This window comes from Lynx rufus, unplaced genomic scaffold, assembly GCF_022079265.1.
Source record: "Lynx rufus isolate CCGP_SWC_20201006 ecotype Redwood Valley unplaced genomic scaffold, mLynRuf1.p SCAF_10, whole genome shotgun sequence".
NCBI classification, from domain to species: domain Eukaryota; kingdom Metazoa; phylum Chordata; class Mammalia; order Carnivora; family Felidae; genus Lynx; species Lynx rufus.
The window spans coordinates 88,588,579-88,606,353 of record NW_025814824.1 but is presented as its reverse complement, the minus strand read 5'-3'; the positions used below and the strand labels follow the sequence as shown (position 1 = coordinate 88,606,353).

Sequence of the window (17,775 nt, the reverse complement as noted above, 5' to 3'; positions counted from 1 at the left end):
AAAGGCCAGACGGGGTCTCCACACATCCTTGGCTGCTGTGCACAGTGTGCACCTGTGCGGGGATCTGGGCCGGGGTGGGCCAGGAGGAGTCAAGGCCGAGGTCCCCTCAACACCTGCCCCAACTCTGACTCACCCAGATGCTTGGATGGGGGGTGGGGGGGCGAGGCCTTAGTTTCTTGGCCCTTTACCCGTTGGCAAGTTTGACCGGGGTGCGTCTTGGTGCAGAACTTCTCCGGGTTTATCCTGTTTGCGTTTTGCTCGAATTTTGTAGCCTTACGTCTTTTGCGACAACTTTTCGGCTCTGGCGTCTCTGGGTATTTTCTCACCCCTTCCTCCTTTCCTTCCGGGACCCTAATGCCACGATGTCAGATCTCGGCTTCGTCCCACACTGGCTCTGAGGCTCTTCTGGTTGTCCTGCTCGAGTCCGTTCTCTCTCTGCGGTTCCGACTAGGCGAATTCTATTGTTCCGTCTACAAGTCACTAATTCTTCCTTCTGTCCTGTTCATACCTGTTCACACCCATCCACTGAGGTTTTCATTTTATGGAAGTTGGGTCCTAAGACTTCCCTTCATTTCTTCTTCATAGCTACTATTTCTTAAGATTTTTTAAAAATGTGTATTTATTTTGAGAGAGAGAGAGAGAGAGAGAACACGCGCAGGGGAGGGGAAGAGAGAGAGAGAGAGAGAGAGAGACAGAATCCCAAGCAGGTTCTGCATGGTCAGCGCAGAGCCCAACGTGCGCCTCGAACTCCCAAACCGTGAGATCGTGACCTGAGCGGAAATCAAGAGTCAGACGCTTAACGGACTGAGCCACCCAGGCGCCCCCATTTAACCATTTTTTAAGTTGTACAGTTCAGTAGTGTGGAGCACGTTCACATCACCACCGTCCATTTCCAGGACCTTTTCGTCTTGGAAAATTAAAACTCTAGATCCATTCAGCCACGTCTCCCCCTTGCCACGACCCCCGCCCCGCCGGCCGCCACCATTCTGCTTTTCGTTTCTATGCATTTGACAACTCTGGTCACCTCACAGAACTGGAATCACACAGCGTTTGTCTTTTTGTGACTGCCCTCCTTCCCCTGATGACCTCAAGTTTTGTTCATGCACCAGGTGTCAGAATTTCCTTCTTTTTAAAGGGTGACTAACAGGGGCGCCTGGGTGGCTCAGTCGGTTAAGCGTCCGACTTCAGCTCAGGTCACGATCTCGCAGTCTGTGAGTTCGAGCCCCGCATCGGGCTCTGGGCTGATGGCTCAGAGCTTGGAGGCTGCTTCCGATTCTGTGTCTCCCTCTCTCTCTGACCCTCCCCTGTTCATGCTCTGTCTCTCTCTGTCTCAAAAATAAATAAAAATAAACTTAATAAATAAATAAGTAAACATTAAAAAAAAAATAAAGGGTGAATAACATTCCAGGGTACGAATGGGTGAATTTTGCAGCGTATATATTGACAAAGCTGTTTTTTGTTTTTGTTTTAAAGCGATCTCTATGCCCAACATGGCGCTCGAACTCACGGCCCCAAGGTCAAGCGTTGCAGGCTCTGTTGACTGAGCCAGCCAGGCAGCCCAAGCTGTTATTTCTTTTAAAGGCAAAACCCTGGGGGCGCCTGGGTGGCTCAGTCGGTGAAGCACCTGACTCTTGACTTCGGCTCAGGTCATGATCTCACAGTTCGTGGGATGGAGCCCTGTGTCGGGCTCTGTGCTGACAGCACGGAGCCTGCTTACGGTTCCCTCTCTCCCACCCCTCCCTCCCCCGCTCTCGCACAGGCGTTCTTTCTCCCCCTCTCTCAAAAAACAAAAGCCAAACTCCGGACAGGGTAAGTTACCTGGGGCAGGGCATTGACTGGAAAGGGGGTACAGATGGAAGTGTCTGGAAGCTGGCAGAATTCTGTTTTTCTATTTTTGCCCTGGGTCAACTCGGTAGGTTCACATGATAAACATACATCGAACTGTTCACTGCTAACATGTATTGTCCCTATGTATGTTAATCTTCAGGAAAAAGTTTTATTAAACACCTCTAGGCGGTTTCACAGCATTACTTCGAGGCTCAGACAGTGCTTTGTAATCTGCAAGCTACTTGGCAAATGCAAGAGCTGTCCCTGCGATCTTGTTGATGCTTGTGAGTTTGAATAAATGGGTCCCCCCGGGGCCTGGCTGTCGGGTCCCTGGATATTCATTAGCCCTCACCCCGCTCCCCATTCCCCAACTGGGGAGCCATTTGATAGGACTTCAATTGTGTTTTCTGAGTAAATACTTGTAAGAGAGTTCCAAGTCCCTGGCCCTGCCTTTTTTAAGTTTGTTTATTCATTTTGAAAGAGCTGTGCGAGCAGGGGAGAGGCTGAGAGAGACGGAGAGAGAGAGAATCCCAAGCAGGCTCTGTGCTATCAGCACAGAGACAGCCGCGGGGCTCGAACCCACAAAACGGTGAGATCGTGACCTGAGCTAAAATCTATACAGCCGGACGCTTAACTGACTGAGCCGGCCAGGTGCCCCTCTGCCCTCCATTCTTGTCAGACAGCCGGGGACACGCGCTGGGCGCCCACTCTGCGCTGTCCCCCCCGCCGGGGCCCAGGGGAGGGGGAGGGGGAGGCCGAGACTCACTCTGCAGCACGAGGGTCACCACTTTCTCCACTGCGCCCATCTCATTCTCCGCCAGGCACTGGTACCGACCCGCGTCGTCCATCTGCAGGTGGGGGGGGGGGGGGGAGAGCAGGTGTTCAGGGGAGCAGGAGGAAGGCGACCGCGCGCAGTGAAGGACCATCACTCTGTGGCACGTTACTGGGGATTCCTTGAAAACCAGGGGTCTGTGGCGAAGCAAGCCTGGGAAACACGGAGTCGAGACGACAACCCGCTTCTGGCCGCAGGATTCCTCGGGGCTCTTATGGTGCTGGAGCGTGCAGCGAGCCTTCCAGAAGGGAGACGGTTTGCAGTGTTTGCCCGGCTTAGCGAGAGGGAAGCTTTTCCCACGGGGCACGCACCACCCTGGCCACTGGGGAAACTCAGGAAGAACAAGGCTCGGCTTCACCTCTGAACGGCAGCTGGGGGACGGGCTGAGGCCGCCGTCTACACCCAGGAGGTGACGGCCCGGATGCTGCACCCAAGGGGACTGCCGGGACAGCCCAGCATGCAGGTAAGAGTGGAGATTTGGGGGTCAGATCGGGATGGGGCCGAACCCTGGCTCCGCTGCTGACCACACCCGACTCGTGACCAGTACGCCGTGTCTTTGGAGCGAATCATCTCCCCGTCGCCAAATGCGGATCGTAACCGCTAAGAGCGGCGGAAGCATTACAGGAAATCATGCTCGTCGAAGCCAAAGTACCTGCCGGTGCCTGGCCCGTGGTAGACACTCGGGTCACCTTAGCGGGCAAGATCGAGGGCCCCTAAGAAGAGCCTGACAGGACGGGACTGTGGATTTCTGCATGATCACCGGGACCCGGGACACAGGAGGGGAGGTGAACGGGTCTGGCCCGAGACCCAAGGCTTTGTAAACAGCACGGAGCAGGGGTCAGGAGAGCTGGGATGGGGTCCTGCCTTGGGAACTTAACTGCTGTGGGCCTCTCTGAGCCTCAGTGTCTTTTTCTGTAAAATGGGGCACTCTTACTGGTCTCCTCCGCCCCATGGGGCGGTTAATAATATCTATTGGCATGACCCGGGGGCCAGTCACTCTTGAATACCGGTGTGGGTCATCTCGCTGATTTCTTACTGTAAACCTATAAGGTAGAAACAACCAGTAGCCCCGCTGAATGGCTGGGGTGACTGAGGCACAGAGAAAAGTCACTGGCTGGAGGGCACTCTAGTTTGTTGGGGTGGAGAATCTGGGGGGTGGGCAGGACAGTGCTTTGCAGACTGTAGAGGACGGCGGCCAACACAAAGAACCCTCCCAAGCCATCGCAAAAGGCTGCGGTTGTCCTGGGTGGCCCCGCCCCGAGGCACCAGGTCCTGCCTTGCCTCTGTCCTGTGGATGGTCAGCGAGCCGTTCTGCAGCCGGTGCCGGAGACGGCTGCCCCGGAGCGGAAGGCCATCTTTGATCCAGCGGATGTCGGGGGCAGGGGCTCCACGGACCACACAGTCCAGCCGGACGCTACTCCCTACGGGCTCCACCAGGTAGGAGAAGGCCTCCCCTTGCAGGACAGGAGCTTCTGCTCGAGGTGACATCAGACAAGAGGTCAGAAAGGTTCCCTCAAGGCTCAGCCTCCCATAAGCCATCCCCAGAGGGGATCCCCATCAGCGATGGCAGACGACTTCCGTGGCACGGGTCAAACGAAACAGACTGCCAGGAACGCCGATTTGAAACCGAGCGGGAACAGTGCCGTGATCGATTGGTGATGCCCGAGACGGGCCCAGGAATGGCAGGCAGTGTGAGGAGTGTCATATGCTTGCCCGCCTGGATGGATTATCCCAGCTGCAGGGTACCTGCCGGGGACTTTGGAAAACAAGGACTACCTAGCCACTGGGACACAGCAACACTAAGACGTCCCTGATCCTCACTTCGTGCAAGCGAATCCTAAACCACTCTCGGATGCCCCGTGTCAGTTTCCCATGCTTGCTGGTTTCCTGAGATCGAAACCAGCCGCGGCCGTGTCCCGGTGCCTTGGGTGGCTCGTTCCCTTCCGTCACGCTCTACCCCTCCCATCCTGAAATCAAGCAAACTAGGTCACGGCATCTCGGAGGGTTAGCATGCTGCTCTTGACCAAGCAGGGCCCAGGGGGACGACTGGTAGGCTGGCCAGCTTCAGGCGTTTTTCTGCCAGGACACCTTGGTCCCCGTGCCCTCCTTCTACACTCGCACCGTGCAGGTGATGGCGGTGTAGGCCAGCGGGTCAGATCTCATTCTACCCGCGGCCCAGTCATCTGGGGAGCTGAGAACAATACTGATGCTGGGGCCTCACCCCAGGGAGGCTGGTTTTGAGAGTCAGGGCTGGCACCTGGGCCTCAGCATTTTATAAAGTCCCCCAGGGCACCCCAAGCCACAGTCAGGGCGGAGGGTTACTAGTTCAGAGGCCAGGAGATCGATTTCTTAGAAAAAGTAACAGATTGGGTCTAGTGGAGGTCTCCAGAAATCCACACGGCTCACGCCCTACCCTTCACGTGGACGAAGCTGACGGCCTGCACGCGGCCCACTCTGTTCTCGGCCCAGCAGACGTAGGTCCCGCTGTCCTCTCTGGTGACTGCCACCCGCTGCAGCGTGCTGCCCCCGTCCTGTTCGGACACCCCCTCTGGTGGAAAAAGAGATGCCCCAGAGGGTTCTGAGCCCAGGGTGCCAGGGACCTCCTGCCCCGAATGCTTAACCCGGATAACCCGGGCCGGGCACCCAGCAGGTGTTTGACAAAGACACAGAAAACAGGTGTCTCTTCCCGAGGGTGGAAGCCTGACCACGTCAGGCCCATCCACGGCAGGCCCAGGCCATGTTAGAGGATGCGGCTGAAGGACCAGCCTTCCGCAACTTTCAGGTCCACACCGCGAGCTTGCTGAGGGGCTGAGGGTAGGTCTTTGGGGGCCTATTAATCTGCACTTCCTGCATTAAACCAGTTGGCCCTCAGCACCCCTCTTATCTCCATTTTGAGACGAGGCAGCTGGGCTCAGAGAGGCTGAATCACTCCCCCAAACGCCCACCCCAGGAGCTGGTGGGGTCAGGGCGAAGCCTTCTTTACAGGTGCACGGAGGCGAGCTTCTGCGCCCGGACTCCGGTTTAGGAGCGTCTGAAAACGCCATCTTAAAAAGTTTTGTTTTTATTTTTTAAAAGTAGGCTCCACGCCCAACCAGGGGCTTGAACTCACATCCCTGAGATCAAGAGTCACACGCTCCTCCGACTGAGCCAGCCAGGCGCCCCTGAAAATATCATTTTGCGGTGGAGGGGACTCAGCCATTCGCCAGTTCGGCAGACATTCATCGAACACCCACTCCAGACCCTGTGCCCTGTGCGGGCCCCGTGCCTCCCTCAACATCACCTGGGGACCAGGAAAGGGGTCTGCCGAGGGGCCCAGCAGTGCTGGAGTGTGACACACGCTCCCTCCCGGGCCCTGAGGTCTCTGGGGCTGAGTCTTTTCTGCAGGTGGCTTCTTGTCAGGTCTGACATGTGACTGGTCACATATGGCCACACCTGTGTTTGCTCGGTGCCCCCCCGCAGAGGGCCAAGTCCGGAGACCCAGCACCCACCAGGCTGACGGACACCCTCTTCCTCTCTACTAGGCGGGGTCTCCCCACCTGTCGGCCCTCCTCCCAGGAGACCCCCACCACCCGCTCCCAATAGGCCCAGACCCGTGACAGGTCGGTCGTTGACAGTCCAGCCGATGCGGGGGGTCGGGCTGCCCCGGGCCGCACAGCGAAGCCACAGCCTGTCCCCGACGCGTAGGCTGCGGTCCCCGGGCAGGGTGGTGAAGACGGGCAGTGCCAGGATGGTGAGATGAACACGGTGGTGGGCGCGGCCCACCGTGTTCTCGGCCACACACGTGTAGGTTCCAGCATCCTGGCCCTGCGGGCAGAGGAGGGGTCGGCCTGAGAACTGCCCCCACCCCCAGCTCCTAGGGACCCATTCTCCCCGAGGTCCCCTCGGAGCGTGCAGCCCAGAGAGGTGAAGTGCTTTGCTCAAGGTCACACAGCTCCAGTAAATGGCTCCCTTTCACCACCGCCCCATGGCCCCCCTTACAGCCTTCATGAGACTCCGCGAAGGTCACCCGCACCAGCTCATCCATGCTCCCATCATCCCTGAGGTCCTGTGTCTGGTGCCCTTTGTACAGAGGGCTCAGCCAAGCTCTGAGAAGTTCCACGGTGCTCTCCGGCACAGCTAGCTCACTCACCACTGTCCGAGGACCTTGTGACCCTGCCCTGCAGCAGGTGTGTGCCCTGAGCAACCACCTCCCTCACCCCCCCCCCCGGCTGGAGAGGCGCCCATTTGTAACTGTGGAACCCGAGTGCTGTCGGAGAAGGTGGTCGGGGCTCCCACCCACGCCCCTGGCTCAGGTCAACAACAATGTGTGGTTGAGAACAACCAGTCTGGGGACACAAAGTCATCTCTGTGTCCCGTCCCCCACCCCACCCCCTCCAGGGCTCCTCCTCTCCCTCAGGCATTAGCCACTGAGGTCCAGGTTCGAATCTTGGTTCTGCCTCTCGGCAACGGCGTGCCTCGGAAAAACTGGATACGCTCTGAGCCTCAGTTTCCTCATCTGTACTTGGGGATTATGGTACCTATTTCCCCAGATTCCTGGGATTAAAAGCTGCATAGCGCTCAGCGTGGGGCATGACAAACGGGGTGCTCGGCCGGCATTTTCCGCTCCTGCCGTTACCATTAGACCCGTCGGTGCTACACAGGGAGGGAGCCACACCTCCGAGTTCTTCACCAGCAGCTCCCCAGAAGGCTGGATGGTGAACTTCCCCTCGGCCCCGGACACAGGCTGGCCATCTTTTTCCCAGGTGATGGTGGGCTGAGGACTGCCGCTGGCCCAGCAGGGCAAGAGGACGTGGGAACCTTCGGTGGTGGACAGGTCAGGGAGGCCGGTCTTGATCACGGGCGGGACTGTGGGGGGAGAGAGGTCCGCTTGGGGGTGAGGGCGGGCTGCCCCCACTCCAGCGCCCTTGGCAGTTGGAGTGCCCCTCGCCCCTTCCTCCACCGACCCTGTCACAGGCCACGGCCCATGGTCTGGACCATTTGGGGACTGCTGAGTTTGGTGAAGCTGTGACGGGGTGATCCCAGTGCACACACACGCACGCGCACACGACGACTAAAGGGACAGAAATGGCTGTGGTTGCCGGAGCGCCGAAACGAGTGAGGGAGGCCCAGACCGCTGGCTCAGCAAAGGTCAGAGGAGGCAGAGGGACCCTGTCTAAAGGCAGACCTTGGGCGCAAAACGGGAGAAGGCGTTTTTTTTCCCTCACTTCCTTCTCGAGCACAAGCCAGGCTGGCACGGGGGAGGATGCAGGGACGTGTCCTGCCCGGGACGCCAGTGCCCCCAGCTCGCCGGGGTCCACCTCAGCCCCCTTCCCTGGGCCCACCTTGCACCACCAGCCGTGTTTTCCCGATAGCACTGCCTGCGCTGTTCTGGGCAATGCAAAAATAGTTCCCAGAATCCTCCGGGCTGGCGTGGATAATCCGAAGCTGTCCACCGGGTAGGATCTGCGTACTCGCTCCTGGATTTGGGGGGGGGGGGGCGGAATCGGGGGTTGGTGGCTGAGCCAGCAGGACCACCGAGGAGAGCAGGAGGGCCGTGTGGACTGTTCTGTTTGACCAGGTAGCAAGTGACTCGTTGTGGTCACAGGGTGATGGGGGCGGACGGAGACCCGGAGTCCAGCCGGCTCGCCCCGCTCCCCAGCCTCCCAAGTCAGCCACCGAGTGCTCCAGCAGAGTCTCAAGCTCTGGTTGGTGACCAGAGACAGGTGGGCAGGAGGGAGAGCCGGGCCAGGGCTTTCTGGGAGCAGGCGGGAGGATCCCGGGCCCGGATGATTCTTCCCTTCCTGGTGCTGGGGAGACTCACCTGCGGGAATGCTGAGCCCCTCCTTCTGCCAGGTGATGCTCGGCTGGGGGATGCCCGAAGCCACACAGGAAAGCAGTACCTCCTCGGCCACCAGTGCCCGGACCACGCTGGGCAGAGGCTTCACCACGGGGGAGGCTGCAAGGGAACGGGGGGGGGGGGGCACAGAGGTCCCTGGGGATGCCTTCAGAGAGAGAAGCCTCTAAAAGGACCAGGGGACTCCCGAAGTCTTGGCACTGGAGGACAGAGGCGGGCTGAGGTTTTTCTCCCACAGAATCCCATCAGGGAGGCAGAGCAGAGAGGCAGGTCGGGGCGCCTGGCACCCGGGCCCCCAGCACCCCCCGCCCGCCTGCCTCTAGCTCTCCACCTGCTGGGGGACCCTTACCTTGCACAGCGAGGACCACGTGCTTGTGGGCCACGCCCGCAGAGTTGCGGGCCGTGCAGGTGTAGCGGCCAGCGTGGACGGGGAGGGCCTGCCCGATCTCCAGGGCACCTGTGGGTGGCAACGGGGCCCGTGGAGAGGGGCGAGGGGACTCAGGACGGACGTCCCTAGTGACGGCTGGCAGGGCTCTTACATCCCCCCCACCCAGGTGTCTCTCTATTGCTGGCCACTCGACCTGCCTCCCTGCCCGTTTGTAAGCAGCACCGGAAAACCTGGGTTCCGGGCCTGCCTACGCTCCCTGCCTGCAGCATAGCGGTGGGCAAGTCCCTTCCGCTCTAGGGGCCTCAGTTTCCCCACGTGCACAGTGAGGAATCAGACAGGATGGTCTCTCGAAGCTGCAGGCTGGGATGTTCCAGGATCTGCCGCTGCCCTGCCTAGAGTCCCTGGCCCACCGGTAGTTCCTTAGACCCTCACCCTGCTACCCGTGCATGTTCTGCTCAAAAACTTGCCTCCTCCGGGCAGCCTCCCCAGATGACTGCTTTATTTGTCCTCTCTTTACCTTTTCTTCCTTAGTCTTGGCTGCTCGACGAACACCGTCTGAACCTTCCTGGACCACCCCAGCCCCAGATAGAACCAGAACCTCAGCTTCTTGTACATGACGGGCTTCCCCGTAACTGCTGGTCAGAAGAAAGGGTTCTGCTTCTTCAGGAGAGTTTGAAAACCGCAGGTCTGGCCAGCGGTGCTCAGACCTCACGAGTGCACCAGCTAACCAACTAACACATAAATGCCATTTGGAGAACCCCCGTAAAGTTGCCAACTTTTAACTTTGACGAGCAAAGACGTTTCCAAATCACCCATCTATTATCACCCTGATCTCACAGAAGAAAGGAACTTCCAACACTAAAATAGCAGGAAAAGCATAATTGCAGGGAGCCTGGGTGGCTCGGTTGGTTGAGCGCCTGGCACCTGATTTCAGCTCAGACGGTGATCTCAAGGTTCACGGGATCGAGCCCCACGTCGGGCTCTGTGCTGACAGCTCGGAGCCCGGAGCCCGCTTCCGATTCTGGGTCTCCCTCTCTCTCTGCCCCTCCCCCACTCACGCTCTCTCTCTCCCTCTCTCTCTCTCTCTCTCAAAAATAAATATTAAAAAAAATTAAAAAAAAGAAAAGCATAATTAAAAAAAACTTTTAAAACATTTTAATTTATTTTTGAGAGACAGAGAGAGACACAGCATGAGCAGGGAAGGGGCAGAGAGAGAGGGAGACACAGAATCCGAAGCAGGCTCCGGGCTCCAAGCTGTCAGCACAGAGCCCGATGTGGAGCTCGAACTCACGGACCGTGAGATCGTGACCTGAGTTGAAGTCGGACGCTTAACCGACTGAGCCACCCAGGCGCCCCGAAAAGTGTAATTTCAGAATAAAGGAAAATCCTTCCAGTGAGCTCAAACCTGCTTTATGGAAACTCTCACGTAGCTATTATTTTCCTCACTTTGCCACGGAGCGGCACTGATCTGTCAACTATCATCAGAGAACCACTGACAAATATCAACGCACTAGTGCGTGAGTGGGGATACTAAGGCCCAGAGAGGGTGAGGGGTTCCCCCAGGTCACACAGCAGGGAGTGGCAGAATCAGGCCGGGACTCTCCACTGCGTTCACACCCTCGGCCTGACGCCCCGTCTCTACCCTCACGGCTCACCCCTACTTACCGGAAGATGTGACACGATAGCCACTCCCCCGCATCCCCAGCTGGGCGCCTGCCTTGCTCCAGGACACGACCGGGGCCGGGACACCCGTGCTGTGGCACGTGAGGACCACGGGTGCCATCTTGGTCACGGTGAAGTCTGTCTGGTCGTCAGCAATGGTAGGGGGCACTACGATGTAAGACAAGGCTTGAGGCCCCGCTGAGGTCCACTGGGGGAACACGTAGTCATGGGGCCAGGTGAATTGAATGACAACTATCAACAGAGACTAAGACACAGGTGACATCAGTGACAAAGGGCCGGGGGGAGGGGGGGCAACAGAGAGAGGTCACATTCACCCGCTTGGGAGGTATTTTTTTGCTGGGCTTTGGGGGACAGTTACGAACTGCTTTCTGTAGGGGTGCCAGCTAGGCATCTCCAGAGGGTTTTACAAGAGAAGGGAGCTTCGTGGGAGCTCAGAGTTGGGGACACCACATAAGGCCTCCAGGGGAAGTGGCATTTAACCTGAGACCCGAAGGAAGAGCAGGGTTGGCTGGGTGAAGGGCAGAGGGAACAGCGTGTGCAGAGGGAACAGCATATACAAAGGCCCTGAGGTGAGGAACCAAAAGCTAAGCAGCATGACGATCCCAGAGCGAGGCGGGCATTGGGTGAGCTGAACTTCGGGTGGCCGGGCCAGCATGCACGGGACCCTGTGGGCCCAGGTGACACCCTGCATTCTATCCTGAGAGCCGTGGGCAGCCGTGGAGGGAGGAATTTTAACCAGGGCGATGGCAAGGTCAGATCTGGGTTCAGAACATTCTGGATTGGGGAGAGGCCTCTCCCGAGAGCTCCTGAGTGCCACGAACAGTGCTGGGGCCAGGGTTGCATCAGCATGGGTACGTGGGATCAGGAGACGTGCACACTGTCCCTGTCCTGTTTTCTTCCTCCTCCCTCTGCTCCAACTCACCGTGAACGGTCACCTGGTAATTCTTGCGGGCCTCACCCACCTCACTGCTCACCACGCACTCAAACTGGGCTGAGTCCTGGAGGCTGGGAGCTGCCAGGAGCAGGGCGTTGGAGGGCAGGAGCCTGGGACGGACAGACAGACAGATGACCGCTAACCAGCCGGCCTGGCTGACCCGAATTCAGCCTGTGCAGCAATCTGGATGCAGGGGACTGGGGTGGGTGGGGGGGGGGGGTCTCCTGACTAATTTCCCCTCTGGTGTCTGGCCCCCAGCCCCAAATGTAGAAGTTTCTTCTAGAAGTTTCTACGCTTACAGGTCTGGCAGCTGAGCTCGTGGGCAAGTTTAATTGTTACCCCCGTGGTTCTCTATGTCCCTGCACGCTTTCTGTAATCACCAGATCGGACACCTTCCATAATAGCGACGGTATCCAAGTCCTTGATCGGAACAGCTCGGGTCTGTTGAGCACGTGCTTTAAATTTTTCTTTTTATTTATTTTTGGGACAGAGAGAGACAGAGCATGAACAGGGGAGGGGCAGAGAGAGAGGGAGACACAGAATCGGAAACAGGCTCCAGGCTCCGAGCCATCAGCCCAGAGCCCGATGCGGGGCTCGAACTCACAGACCGCGAGATCGTGACCTGGCTGAAGTCGGACGCTTAACCGACTGCGCCACCCAGGCGCCCCTAAATTTTTCTTTTTAAACGTTTATTTATTTTTGAGAGAGCCAGAGACAGAGTACGAGCCGGGGATGGGGAGAGAGAGAGAGGGAGACCCAGAATCCGAAGCAGGCTCCAGGCTCTGAACTGTCAGCACAGAGCCCGGCGTGGGGCTTGAACCCACGAACTGTGAGATCACGACCTGAGCTGAAGTCGGCCACTTCACTGACTGAGCCACCCAGGCGCCCCTGCTTTATTTAGACAGAAGCTCCGTGATGGCCTGGCACCCGACACAAGAAATATTTGGCGAATTAGTGAACTGACTCCTTTAATGTGCCCAGGGATCATTCCATGGTCAGCTGCACATGCGAAACTGGGAGACGAGGATCCAGGCTCAGCCAAACTCAGTCCTCCACGTATGGATATCGATCGTTGTTAGACCACAGTGGTTGGGACGGTTCTCAAAGCCATTCCTTTCTGTTTGGCTCTATGTCCCAAATGCCCCTACCCCCTATCAGGCATCTCAGTTCTCAGTATAAAGACGCTCCTAGACCCCTGAGGTCAGGATATAGATCCTGGTGCTGGCTTTGTTGAGACCCTAAACACATCCCTGTCTCATTTCTTTCTTTTCTTCTCTTTTTTCTTTTCTTTTCTTTTCTTCCCTTTTCTTCCTTCCTTCCTTCCTTCCTTCCTTCCTTCCTTCCTTCCTTCCCTCCTTCCTTCCCTTCCTTCCTTCCTCTCTCTCTTTTTTTCTTAATGTTTACTTATTTTGAGAGACAGAGACAGAGTGAGTCAAACGTGGGCAGAGAGAAAGGGAGACAGAGAATCGGAAGCAGGCTCCAGGCTCGGAGCTGTCAGCACAGAGCCCGATGCAGGGCTTGAACTCACAGACTGTGAGATCATGACCTGAGCTGAAGTTGGAGGCTTAACTGAATAAGCCACCCCACCCCTGCCTCGTGTCTGACCCTGCTCCCCACCGTGGGATGGGCACACTGTCCCCCCACCCAGAGCACCTCGTGAGGCTACCCAGAGGCCCAGCTCAGTACCGGTAGGTTCCCTGCTGCAGGTGGAAATCCAGCTTCTGTCCGTCCTTCCACCAGACCACCCGGGGCTTGGGGGAGCCGCTGGCCTCACAGGGCAGTGAGGCAGGGGTGTGGGCAGTCAAGGTCACGTTGGAGGGGCTGGGGGCGATGGCAGGAGGCTCTGGGGAGAGAGTAGTCATCAGGAGACAAGGGTCTAGGATGCGGGCAGGGGAGAGGCAGGAGACACTCCGCAGGAATCTTCCAACAGGCACCCCAAATCTGGGGTGATGGAACCTTTGCTCTCCAAGGCTGGCGGCTCCCTAGCCACCTCTCCCTGAATGCAGATTTCGGGGTCCTACTCAGCCCTGCCCGAGGCCAGTGCCCAGAAGAGCGGCCGCCACCAAGGTGATCCATTGGAGCGGGAAAAGCAGATTAGCGCGTCTGGTGCAGTGACTCTGAATCTTATCCTTTCAAATGTCTTTTATCTGTGCGTGTTTTATCACTCGCTTGATACGATGGTATGGGAGCAAATATCCGTACAGTATTCATGAAATCAATACACATCTTTGGCGTGTGCGTGTTCAAAAGTTTTGCCAGTAGGCTTCATGGTCAAAAACATGTAGAGATCATTGCTCTTGGCTCCTGACAGCAAGGATAAACCCAGAAACTAAGCAGGACCCGGCCCAGACTGGCGGTGGATGATGAAGGCCAGGAACATTCCTCCCCTCGTCCACCTACCAAAGACCTGGAGGTCACGGCCTTGCCGATCTGAGCCTGCAGAGTTGGATGCAAAGCAGAGGTAGTGGCCGGCGTCCTGGGCAAGGACTGGCTGGATCCTCAGGGAACCTTCAGGAAGAAGCTGCAACCTGGAGGGGAGGAAGGGGGTTGCCATGGAGACCAGCAGACTAGGGAGGCCCTTTGAGGGGTTGGACCCCGGTAGTGTCTCCAGCAAGACCCTCCCCTCTGCTCCTGGCTTTCCCAGTAAGAAGGTGCTAACTCTGGAGTCCTGCATCCACGAGGCCAAGGTCAGAGGAGGTCACAGCCATGGGCAGCTCCCCACATCCCAACCCAGCATCGGGGCGGGCAGGGGGTGGGGGGGCTCCTATGCTCGCACCTGGGTCTAGCTCCTCTCTGGGAGTCAGCAGCATTCAGCAAGCACCCTTTCCGCGCCTGTCCCCGGGATCTGAGAACTGCCCCGCCCCCAGGCCTTGTCTGCACTGGGTAGCCCCGCCCCCAGGCCTTGTCTGTAATGGGTAGCCCCGCCCCCAGGCCCTGTCTGCACTGGGTAGCCCCGCCCCCAGGCATTGTCTGTGATGGGTAGCCCCGCCCCCAGGCCTTGTCTGCACTGGGTAGCCCCGCCCCCAGCCACAGTCAGTTGGACAAGGGATGGACACGTCACTCAGGCTGGACCAATGGCATGCTCTGCCCTGGAAATGGGGGTCCTCGGGTAGTTTTCCAGGCTCTGCAGGTTGCATGAACTGAGAAACTGTAACTCGGCGGCAGGGGGAGCCCGGGGCGGGGGTTGGGGGCTGTCTCTGCCATGTTCACAGAGAAAGAAGGTGTAGAAAATTGGTCTGAGAGAGAGGCGGGGACGGGCGGGGACAGGCGGGGACGGGCGGGGACGGGCGGGGGGCGGGGGCGGGGCATGCAACACACACAGAAACAGACATTAGCAACCAAGAGTCGAAACCAGACAGGCAGGCAGCCAGCCAGCCACCTGGGATTTTTGACACCCTCGATGCCCCGGACATGCCTGTCCCCTTGGGTTCGGAGGAGACCCGTGTGCTGGCAATACAGCCACCTTTCTGCTCCAAGTGCCCAGGCGGTTGCTGTTTATAACCCCCCCCCCAGACCCTCCCCTCCCAGCTCCCACCTGGGGCTCTCAGGATCCAGGGGGGCCCCGTCCTTCCGCCAGCTCACGAGGGGTGGGGGAGCGCCGTCCACCCGGCAGGGCAGCACGGCCGTCTGGTTCACGGAGGCGTTCACTGCGGGCGGTCCTGGCTGGATGGTGGGCACCACTGGGGGGGGGGGGCGGGGCACAGAGCGAGTGGGTGCTGGGAGCCTGTGGCCCTCGGGAGGGCCAGCGCGCGGCGGGGTGAGGCCCACTCACTGTGGATCTCCACGCGGAAGGCCACGCTGGTGCTGCCCGCGGCGTTGCGGGCCGTGCAGCTGTAGTTGCCCCCGTCGGCCGTGCTCAGGGCCCGCAGCTGGAGGAACCTTCCCTGTTCTGGGAACTGGGTGTGGGCATCCGCCTACAGGGTCCCCAGGGTGGAGAGACCCTCCTTAGCACCGGGCCAGGCTGGGCCAGGCACCAGGCAGGGAGGAAACATGTTCGTGGGGGCGGGGGGTGGCAGGGTGGGGGGGTGGGCAGGTAGGGAATGAGCCTCCTGCCCTCGGGCTCTGCCTACTGGGGATGTCCCAGAAGGGACTCATGCTCGCAGAAGACTCGCAAGCTTCGGTCCCCATTTCAGGCGAGAGCACAGAGAACTCCAGTAACTAGCCCCGGGTCACACAGCCACTACGTGTGGCCTGAAGGTATAACGGGAAGCACACAGATATGCATCAGAAGGCCTGGCTGTAAATCCCAGCCCTGCCTCCGTGTCCCTGTCCGTAATGTGGGGGAGACGACAATAATAGGAGCAGAGAGCACCAGGAGGGCGGGAACACAAGGTGCCGGCACAGGGCAGTCCCTCAGCACCTGGGATCCGGCCTGGTCAGGGGCCGGGGGGCCACAGAAGGTGGTGGCCCCTGCCTGTCACCCACCTGCAGCAGGATGCCATCTCGGTGCCATTCAATCTCGGGTGCTGGCTCCGCCTCCACCGAGCACTCCAGAACCAGCTGCCCGGGAGCCAGGCCGACCACAGAGCGGGGGCCTCGGGGCCCTATAACGTGCGGGGGGCCTGGGTGGGCAGCAGAGAGGGCATGAGAGATGGACTCGCCCCTGCGGGTCCCATCCCGCCTGCCTCTCCGGCCGCCACCCTGGCACGCCCTACCTTGAACCCTGACCCGGAAGCTCTTCTCCGCCTGGCCGGCGGGGCTCTGGGCCAGGCACGTGTACAGCCCAGCATCGCCCACCTATGGATGGACCAGGGTTAGCAGCTGCCTCTGGCCCCAGCCTGCCCACCTCCTGATCTGGTCTCCTTCCTACACAACTCGGGCCCCACGATTCAGACTCAGGCCGGCTGAGTCTGCCACGCCTCCTTTCCCACCAGCCCCCTCCCTGGGACGTTCCTTCTCTATCTCCATCTCACCCTTGCTTTGCGGCCAGGGTAAAGCCTGCCTCCTCCAGGAAGTGCCCCTTGACTGCACCAGCCCTCCTCTGGCCGGGCTGGGGAGTGACCCGGTTTCTGCATCAGCCTTGGCCCTGGCCTGGCTGGGAGCTCTCGAGGGCGTTGGCCCAGGTGGGTGACCCCCACTCAAAGGAAGAGCTCAGCCTAACTGCCAAGTGCTGTGGGGTCCTTCCCTCCTCCTCTCGTCCCCTGCCGTCCCCTCCCTTCCCCTCCGCCAGCCCCAGCCCACAGCAGTGGGGAAGCTGCACCTGTACGTCCTCTACCCGGAGCACCCTACTGCTGTCTGCAGGCCCGCTCAGGGACCGCCCGTCCTTATGCCAGGTGATGTTGGGCGGCGGGGTGCCCTGGGCATCGCAGCGGAGCTCCAAGGGGGTGCCGGGAGTCAGCAGCAGCTCTGCGGGCTGGCCCGAGTCCTCTATGTGGGGGGGATCTGCAAAACACCCCACCCGGGGTCAGCATGGCGGCTGCACTCAGCGCTGGGAGCTGGGGTGCATCTCCAAGCCCCCACCATCCGGACGCTGACCGCAGAAGGGGCCACCAAAGGCGGAGGGGCGGGGCAGAACACCAGAAACCACGGGCCCATCTGCCTGGGACAATTATTTGTGCTTTAAAGCCAGCAAGCACACGGCAGGCCCTTTGTCTCCGCTCTACAAGATTGGGGGACAGAGCTGAGGAGCAGAGCCCCAGGAGAACGAGGGCCATCCAACCCCCGCGTCAAGGTCAGCGAGGCATCCGGTATGAGCCCGCCCTTCCCCCCAAACCCTGCACCCAGGCGGCCGCCCCTGGGGAGATGCACCAGGGGACGTCACCTCCCTCACCACCTTCTCCGACGCCCCCGGGGCCCAGAGACGCTGGCGCGGGGCGGGGGGGGGGTGGGGGGGCAGATGACCCACCCATCACTGTCAGCTGGAAATGCCTCCTGGCTTCCCCCGCCTCGCTCACGGCCACACAGGAGTAGGTGCCCGAGTCTCCAGCTCCCGCTGTCTCCAGCTGCAGGCTGGGCCCCTGTTCAAGGCTCTGGGGCAACAAGGGCTCCCCATCCTTCATCCACGACACTAGGGGCAGAGGGCTTCCCCGGGCTTCACAGGGGAGGACCACCGAGGAGCCACGGACGACCGCCACGTCATTCTGGAACTCTACCGGCTCCAAGACAGGGGGCACTGTGGAGGGCAAGAGCGGGCACGAGTCCTCGCATGGCCCTCGCCCCTGGACCTTTGCGCATGCTGTTCTTGTATCAGTCAGAACGCCCTTCTCCTGGACTATTCCCTCTCGTCTCCAGTCTTCAGCGTAGACCTCGCCTCCTCCGGGAAGCCTTCCCTGAACTCC

At 59.5% G+C, this 17,775-nt stretch overlaps 1 protein-coding gene across 1 annotated transcript in view; it reads right to left on the bottom strand.

The window, feature by feature from the left end:
• Positions 1 to 17,775, bottom strand: part of HMCN2 (hemicentin 2) — a 147,303-nt gene that overhangs the window by 15,945 nt on the left and 113,583 nt on the right. Inside the window, exons 69-86 of the mRNA XM_047097159.1 lie at positions 17,343 to 17,609; positions 16,698 to 16,879; positions 16,153 to 16,234; positions 15,923 to 16,059; positions 15,270 to 15,411; positions 15,033 to 15,177; positions 13,898 to 14,025; positions 13,184 to 13,340; positions 11,486 to 11,607; positions 10,546 to 10,710; positions 8,842 to 8,949; positions 8,460 to 8,594; positions 7,981 to 8,115; positions 7,314 to 7,504; positions 6,250 to 6,463; positions 5,073 to 5,207; positions 3,941 to 4,131; positions 2,594 to 2,675 (exon numbers count right to left, since the gene is read on the bottom strand). Coding sequence (XP_046953115.1) covers positions 2,594 to 2,675; positions 3,941 to 4,131; positions 5,073 to 5,207; positions 6,250 to 6,463; positions 7,314 to 7,504; positions 7,981 to 8,115; positions 8,460 to 8,594; positions 8,842 to 8,949; positions 10,546 to 10,710; positions 11,486 to 11,607; positions 13,184 to 13,340; positions 13,898 to 14,025; positions 15,033 to 15,177; positions 15,270 to 15,411; positions 15,923 to 16,059; positions 16,153 to 16,234; positions 16,698 to 16,879; positions 17,343 to 17,609 — 2,718 coding nt within the window. The remainder of the gene's footprint in view (positions 1 to 2,593; positions 2,676 to 3,940; positions 4,132 to 5,072; positions 5,208 to 6,249; positions 6,464 to 7,313; positions 7,505 to 7,980; positions 8,116 to 8,459; positions 8,595 to 8,841; positions 8,950 to 10,545; positions 10,711 to 11,485; positions 11,608 to 13,183; positions 13,341 to 13,897; positions 14,026 to 15,032; positions 15,178 to 15,269; positions 15,412 to 15,922; positions 16,060 to 16,152; positions 16,235 to 16,697; positions 16,880 to 17,342; positions 17,610 to 17,775) is intronic.